The sequence below is a fragment of the Tursiops truncatus genome, chromosome 5, assembly GCF_011762595.2.
Source record: "Tursiops truncatus isolate mTurTru1 chromosome 5, mTurTru1.mat.Y, whole genome shotgun sequence".
Classification (NCBI taxonomy): Eukaryota; Metazoa; Chordata; class Mammalia; order Artiodactyla; family Delphinidae; genus Tursiops; species Tursiops truncatus.
The window spans coordinates 45,958,509-45,967,148 of NC_047038.1; the positions used below are offsets into that span (position 1 = coordinate 45,958,509).

Sequence of the window (8,640 nt, forward strand, 5' to 3'; positions counted from 1 at the left end):
ACTCAGCCCAGGGAGAAGGAGGGGTAGGGTAGTCATAATTGTGATGCTGGGACAGCCTGCGGTGGCAGATGTCAGCGTGTAGTTGCAACAGCCTGAGCTATGCCCTGTGTTCTCCCACGGAATTTGGCCTTAGATCATGAGACCCTGGCAGTGGCATGCTGCACAGGTTCTTGGTAGGGTGTGGGTAGTGACCTGCGTTTGCACACAAGACTCTTGGTGGCAGCGGCGGCAGTAGTAGCTCTCCTTTGCCCACCTCTGGGGTCCAAGATGATAGCTGCAGCTCACGCCCATCTCTGGAGCTCACTTAGGCAGTGCTCTGCCATTTGTGAGCACATGGAGCAGGAAACCCCTCTCCTTGCGCACCTGAAACGATGGTCTCTTGCCTCTCGGCAGGTTCAGACATTTTCCCGGACTCCCTCCCGTCTAGCTGTGGCGCACTAGCCCCCTTCAGGCTCTCTTCATGCAGCCAACCCCAGTCCCCTCCCTGGGGTCTGACCTCTGAAACCTGAGCCTCAGCTCCCAGCCCCCGCCCGCCCCGGCGGGTGAGCAGACAAGTGTCTCAGGCTGGTGAGTGCTGGTCAGTGCCGATCCTCTGTGCGGGACTCTCTTCACTTTGCCCTCTGCACCCCTATTGCTGCACTCTCCTCTGTGGCTCTGAAGTTCCCTACTTGGCTGACTCCAAATCTGATAAATTTTTCTGGCTTTCTGCTGGTTGTGTTCAATTTTCTGCTTATGGCATACTTTGATTCCGACTTTTATGCTTCAGTACCAGGTCACAGGCATGTACCTGATTGGGTTTGGATTGTAGTGGGCATCCTCAACTTCGTAGCCTGCACTCTAGATGGTGTGGATGGAAAGCAAGCCTGTAGAACCAATTCCAGCACCCCATTAGGGGAGCTTGTTGACCATGGCCTGGATAGTTGGTTATGTGTTTACTTTGTTGTAACTGTGTATTCCATTTTTGGACGAGGATCATCTGGTGTCAGTGTTTTTGTCCTTCATCTCCTGCTCTGGGTAGTTTTATTTTCTTTCATCCTGTCCCACTGGGAAAAGTATAACACAGGGATTCTTTTCCTGCCATGGGGATATGACGTTAGCCAGGTGACTATTTCTTTTGTCTACATAGTGACTGCGATTGTGGGAGTTGAGGCCTGGTATGAACCTTTCCTTTTTAATTTCTTTTATAGAGACCTATTCACTGCAATGATCATTGGTTGTGCATTATGCATGACTCTTCCAATGAGTTTATTAAACTTTTTCAGAAGCTATAAAAATAACACCTTGAAACACAATTTAGTCTATGAAGCTGATGCTAGTGACCCAAGCCTAGCTGATAAAAAAGGAACATGTTGGTTTTGTTTTTGTTGTTAAAAGGAATATGTATGTAATCTAAGTTGGCCAAATGAAGTTCAATTTTATGATTTTCTTAGCACTATTAAGGTATAAAACTCTTCTTGTAAATTTGAAGGTAATTTGAAAGGAGTTGCTGGAGTTCAGCATAAGAAATCTGAAAACTCTAACCAACCTACTAGAAAGCATAACTGAGAAAAGTAGAGAGAAAAAGGAAGGAAGGAAGGAAGGAAGGAAGGGAGGAAGGAAGGAAGGAAGGGAGGAAGGAAGGAAGGAAGGGAGGGAGGGAGGAAGGGAGGGAGGGAAAGAAAGGGTTAGATGGGATGATATTGAGTAATACATGATTATATACTTTTGGCACCTAGATACCCCCATTCCCAAAGGAAGCTATATCTCCTAGGCTTTTCATTTATAAGTGTCATTGACTTTCTTGTTTTATTAAGGCTGTTTGATATTCTTTAATTTGCATTTTAAGGAATCTCAATTTCTTGGAAAAGACTGGAAAACTGAGATGAAACTGGAATGCATTTGTTTGAGACAGGGAAATATTCCAAAGTGAAACAGATAATAACTGATATGAAGAGATTTTACCAACAATGTTCTCATGCTGAAACCCATTACACTTTGGAATTTGGGGTCAAACAAAACTGTGTGCAAATCTTAAATCCATTACTTACAGGCTATGCAGTCCAGCTCAGAGTCTAGCAGCACATAGAAGGTGCTTAATTAATTATATTGAATAAACTAATAAATAAGTGGGTGAATAAACTTAGCAAGGTTACCTAACTCTCTTGTAGAAAAAAGGCTATGGGACTATAATGTTGCATTGTAATCTAAATGTTAAGTTCCGTGCAATTCCTGAGCACAATACAAAATCTACAATAGCTTCCCTTCGCTACTTCTTAGTGAAAAAATTGAATGAAAATGAACATATCCAGGACAAACTTAAAGAAAAAAAGAGAGAGAACGAAAGAGAAAAAGAGAAGGGGAGAAATAGAAAAAGAAAGAAAGAAGAGAGGGAGGAAGGGAGGGGAGAGAAAGAGAGAGAGAGAAAGAGAGAGAGAGAGAGAGAGCGAGAAAGAGAGAGAGAGAGAGAAGTAAATCCTTTGCAATTTAACTAAATTTCTGAAAGAGATTTGCATATAACCCTTACATTGGGTTTAACAACCTTCTAGAAATGCCTTTTACCCACTTTATCTTCAGTCACTGACTATCTCTGGGCATTGGTTTCTATAGGTAGTATTCGGAAAAGAAACCACTTTATGATATGAGTAGGATTCATATCCTTTGCTATAAGGGAAGTTGATATGATATTTTGTCAAAAGAATTCATCTGTATGCACCATCACTATTCTCCAAGGGAGTGATTGCTGTGCCGCATAGCAAATTATACAGGCTACAGACTGACAAGATCAGAAGGAAAGTGCCAAAATGGAAAAGGTTACCATAGGTATCAAATAAGATGTCACCCTGATTAACATATACACAAGTTTGTGATACATTTATAGAAAATATTGCACTTGGGGAGTTGCTTTGTGTGAAAATTTCTGCAACAACCTGGTTTCATCATTTTCTGCTGGCAACCCATATTTTTAAATTATTTTTCACAGAACAGTTGTAATATTGCAAAGTATACATGTCTCAATTGTGCTCTTAAAATAACTAGTCTTGGAATTGGAAATATACAATTAAAAATAAAACTAGGATTTTAATAGAGTGGAGTTAATTTAGAAGATTTTTAACCAGCAGCCTGGGATAGGCAAGAATTGGCCACATTTCACTTCTTATAATTGACATAAAGGAAGAATAAAGAACTTCCTTCCTGAAGTGGCAGGCCAAGTCTTGATGCATTCCTTTGCTTTCTGGAAGTTTATGTATGCGTGTGTGTGTGTGTATGTGCTTTTTGAAGAGTTGGGAGGAGTCCAGGGGCTTTGTAGGACCCCAGGTTCAGCACTTATATATATACATGTGATTCTCCCTGCAACAGCAATAGGTGTCACTAAAACTCATCACAGTAGCTTTGCATTCCCACAAGTGGCCATTCTATGCTTTAGCAGAGTGTTTCTTCAAGTATAATCCCAGGACAGCCCTCTTCACTATCACTTGAAGTGTCTGTTTAAATTGTGTTTCCTGAGCCCCACCATAAACCCATGTCATTTCTGGTAGGGCACTGGAAGAATGTGCAGTGGGAAATTTGCAATTTGAAAACCCCTACCATAAACAACACAAAGTAGTATACTGCAGTGACTAAGGGAAGATATTAGAACCCAATTGCCTGGTTTCAAATTTATTTTCCACCAGCTAGTTATCAGTTGTGAAACACTGAGCAAGTTACTTATCTTCCTTGTACTTCAATTTCTTCATCTTTAAAATAGGCACAGATACATATTATATAACAATACCTAAATTACATATACATTGTTAAAATTAAATAAATTGATAGTGTAAACAGTTTAGAGAAATGCTAAGCTCCAATGTTAATCAATATTATTTTAGAGGTTACCAGGTATAGAAATGATCTTAACTCATAAGGGTTTTCCCAAATTCCCCCACTATTTCATAGTATTGCCTTTGTTTTGATTTCTCAGCTCCATGAATGTGAAGATTATGTTAATTTGCTCACCTCTTTGCCCAGTGCCTACGATATTGTACTCTGAATAATTTTTAAAATTTGAGTTAATTTAACACTGCCCGCTGTTTCCTTATTAGAACCAATGGCAGAAGAATAATGGTTAACAGCTTACTGTCTCATAGGAAATTAAATTTAATATTTTAGGATTGAGAAAAGTGTGTGGACTCTTCAAACCCAGAAAGTTTCTGGACTTTAGCAAAACTTTCCTCATAAAAGACTGGCTTGCACCCCTTTATCTTGTTGCTTTTGTTTTTTCCTTCTCCTTTTCTCATAAAAGGCCCTCCATAGTCTTCTGCTTGACTCCCACCTTCATCTATTCTTATTTCCCCCAATCTCTTGCTCAGCTCTGGGTCTGGACACATGATTTACCTGTTTTACCAAGGACCAAAACTCTTTTAGCTAGGAGTTACCACACCTGCTGCACTTTCTGCCTGAAAAGTTTCTCGAAACCTTCGCCATCTCTATTCAAAATTGTTTGTCAATGGATCTCTGTCTCCCTCTGTTCAGTGAGTATCTAGTGGTGAGGAACCTTGTCTCATTCATCCTTACATCACCAGGGCCTGACACTGGGCATCAAACACACTCCCACTGAAAAAAGGAAGGAACCCAGAACACGACAGCATAAGATTCTTCCATTTGCTTATGTTCTCCTCTCAAACATCTTCATGGACATCAACCTAGGTTATGATTATCTTAGGAGAAACTTGGCATTGAACCTGTTAGGGGCAAGACTGGCCAGCAAGAAAGAGAATGATCAGGCTGAGGAACCCTCAGAGGAACCATTCCATAAAGCCCTTTTGATGCTGCAAGCCTTCTCCTAAGCTGGTCTCAGAAGTCACCCAACCCAATTCTGTTGTGTTTTCTTAGTCACAGGCTAATGGTAGGGGTCTTCTCAGATTCGAGGAAAGAGGACTAACAAGAACATGCATTTCTATGGGGGACTTGATTCATCAATTGGAAGCCTGAAGTTCTTTCAAGGCAAGCCTGATCTTTTTCTGCCTCCTCAGATAAATTATGAATAAATATGTTATCATCTGCAGAAAAGTTTAGATCGGCTACACTTGGTTTCAAAGCCCAAATCCATCATTTACCAGGCACCTGATATTATCTATGAAAGGGAACTAAAAAATATCATACCTATATTATAGGGTTATTGTGAGAAGTAAGAAAATATGGGCACAACTTCTGCTGTAAAGTAGGCACTTAGTAAGTGGTAGCTGTTGTTAATATTATTTTGATAATTTAATAAATATGTATTTGTTAAACATTTGAAAGAGATAAAGTACAAGATTTATGTTTTTTCCTCTAAAAAATATCTCTAAATCAACCCCATTCTGAATGTCATTAAACAATATAAGATTATATATTTTCAGCTCAGTTTCAGTGTATTTTATATACGGGTCGCCCTTAAATTTGAAATGAAATCAATAACATTTAAATGCTCTATTGATTTAAATCTCCCAACGACCGTGTGTAGTCCAAAGCTTGTAAATATTCTTTTACCCAGAAGAATTGTTGATAACGCAGTGTTCCAAAATACTTGGCCTATTATTAAATTAAATATCTTTTTCTAACTAATGAAAGTAACCTGCATATCAAGAACACACAAACCTATCAATTTTCACAATTTCCTTATGAGAAAATATTGCTATTCCAACTTCTTCCTTTATTTTTTTAGGAAAGTCAGGCAGAGGGGTTAAGTGACATGACCAAATCCATTCCATAAGTTCATGATGGAGAGAGGATTGGTGTTGTGTCTCTAACTCTGAGTCTGTGGCATTGTTACTAAGTACAAACTGCTGTACTGGCTCCCTACCAGATGCTACCAAAAGTAAAAAAAGACTGCCTTGCAAAGCATTATTCTACTTGGACTGTCAAGGTGTTATATTTTGATTAGAGAAACAAAAGTAAAAACCTTTGTTTGAGAAAACAAATGGCAAGAGTGTGTTCTGATTAAAATCAGAAACACTGACCCCTGAAGATGATTCATTTTTAGAATTATAGCAAAATGAATTTCCAATAATTCAGTGTTCCTTATGACTTCAAGCTGCCCAAGATATTTAGAGGTCAATGAATTCAGCCACCTATTGCTAAGCAAGACCCAAATACACTTCAATGCAACAAGAATGGACCTTTCCCTTCTTAAAATTGCCAGCCCCAAATTTCTCTTAGCTCTGTTCACAACATAGATAATAAAGCATCTGATCCTTTATCCAGAAAACACTTTCTCATCCATCTTTTCCACTTTTCTTATTCTGAAAATGAAGGAATAGAAGTTCAGAGTCCTTGTCCACTGCTCTTGTCCAGTGCCAACTTTGTCACTTCACCACACCTCCTGACTGTGCTACGGACAACATCTGACACTTCCTACATCTGCAATTTAGGCAATTTAAATTAATAACAGAACTTTAGGATTTATATTATCAATATGAAATATCAATTTCAAAAATAGCTGAGAGTTTCATAATGACAAGGACCATCTTTTCTTTTTTTTTTTTTTTTTGTGTGGTATGCAGGCCTCTCACGGTTGTGGCCTCTCCTGTCGCACAGGCTCTGGACGCACAGGCTCAGCGCCCATGGCTCACGGGCCCAGCCGCTCCGCGGCATGTGGGATCTTCCCTGACCGGGGCACAAACCTGTGTCCCCTGCATCGGCAGGCGGACCCTCAACCACCGCGCCACCAGGGAAGCCCCATCTTTTCATTTTTAATCCCCAGTTTTCCTCATATTGTTTGAGAGATAGAAGGCTTTCAAAATATACATGGTAAATGAAAGAATGGAGGGATATATGAATTAATTACCTCAATCTTACTACTATTTAGATAGGCAGATAGTACTATCTGTACTTCTCTAATTTTTGCATATTAAGTCATCACCTGAAGAACTGACTACAATCTCAGACAGAATAAAGAAACCTTTTGGCAAAATAGGTCATCACTATCAAGAAATTTCTCCTTTTATTCCAGCATTGTTTTTTCTGGAGTATGTCAACCTAGTGGTCTCTTCCATAACTCAGCTACCTTTTACTGCATGTACAATGTGTGTCAAGGACTATGCAAAAACCCTTATATATTACTTAATTTAATCTTTACAACAACCTCATTGAACAGACTTTCAGAATAAGGCTTTCAGAACTGAGTCTTATTGACTTGTCTAACATGATGTGAAAGATAATGATGGGATTAGCTAGCGATTCTACATTTTCTGGCTCCAAAGCCCATGGCTTTATACATGATACTCTTCTGTCTTAAAGTAGTATTGAAAGATGCTTTTCCCTGTTTCTGAACTGGATCTGTATCTACTTTCTTACCAAGTCTTGTTAAGGGAGACAGTATTGCCGAACTGGTTGATCTAAACCAGAGACATTTGTGGGAACATATTGAATAAGTGGGCTGAGTTTCTGTGTCTTAAAGGTAGTAGAACAGTGAGATTTCCTCCACTCTTCACCTTTGTGGTCATAGATCAGTGAGAGGCCTAGGTTCATTTCTGTAAGAAAGGAAGAACCACATCTTCCCTCTGCTTTCTCCTGAGGCATGCTCAGGGCTTAGTGGTCTGTCAAGGGTAATGCTTCACTTGGGTTTGCTCCACCTTACTCCTTTCCCTCTGGTACTGGTGAGTATGTTCTTATCACATTACCATAGGAAGATTGTACCCTGAGGTCAGAGAGAAGACAGAAAACAAGAAAGAAAGAACTTCCCTTTTGTCTTCTAATTTAAACCAGTGAGAAAGTGGAAAACAACCCTGTTAACAATCAGAGTGCAGTATTCCCAATAGAATATAAATAATGCTCAAACAAGGACAACACTTAGGCCACTCTGCCCATGTTTGGATAGATGTAGACAAGACCCTCATGACCAAAGAAATGACTAACCATCCTCATCTCCTGATATACACCACCTTTCTTTGAGTGATTGCTGTGTCTTTACTATGGCAATTCTAACACTATTCTACTTGCCTCCAAATTTAAATTGATTATAATATCTAGTTGCCCTCACATTTTTTTTTTGGTTTGTTTGTTTTTTTGCGGTACACGGGCTTCTCACTGTTGTGGCCTCTCCCGTTGCGGAGCACAGGCTCCGGATGCGCAGGCTCAGTGACCACGGCTCACGGCCGCGGCACGTGGGATCTTCCCGGACCGGGGCATGAACCCATGTCCCCTGCATCGGCAGGCGGACTCCCAGCCACTGCGCCACCAGGGAAGCCCTGCCCTCACATTTTAAATTTTGTTTTTTAATTGCTATTTACTATATTTTATTTATTTATGTTTTAAATTTTTTGCCGCACTGCACAGCACGTGGGATCTTAGTTCCTTGACCAGGGACTGAACCCATGCCCCCTGCATTGGAAGGCGGACTCTTAACCACTGGACCACTGGGGAAGTCCCTGCCCTCACTTTTTGATAACATCGGAACCCAAACTGGTTCCTGCTTAGAATCCTCTAACACAAACACAAATCCTATAGTAAGCTACTCCTGATTCACTCTTCCCACCTAGGTTCCCCTTGGGTAAACCATTTCTCTCTGCAGCAAGCTAAATAACCTAACCATTCTTTTGACTGGGGAGATGTTCCTGGTGGGCTTTCACTATGTGTTCCTCAAGCCACACCACGTTCTCCAAATGTTATAGCAGCTCTGTATTGGGGGATTCTGGGTCCTTGCCT

The 8,640-nt window shown here is 40.3% G+C and overlaps 1 protein-coding gene across 1 annotated transcript; it reads left to right on the forward strand.

The window, feature by feature from the left end:
- Nucleotides 1–333: 333 nt before the first annotated feature.
- On the forward strand, nucleotides 334–1,545 carry LOC117312328 (ethanolaminephosphotransferase 1-like). Its single transcript, XM_033856398.1, has 3 exons — nucleotides 334–393; nucleotides 661–1,348; nucleotides 1,469–1,545. Exons 1-3 carry the CDS (start codon nucleotides 334–336, stop codon nucleotides 1,543–1,545), a joined length of 825 nt encoding a protein of 274 aa, XP_033712289.1.
- Nucleotides 1,546–8,640: the final 7,095 nt, after the last annotated feature.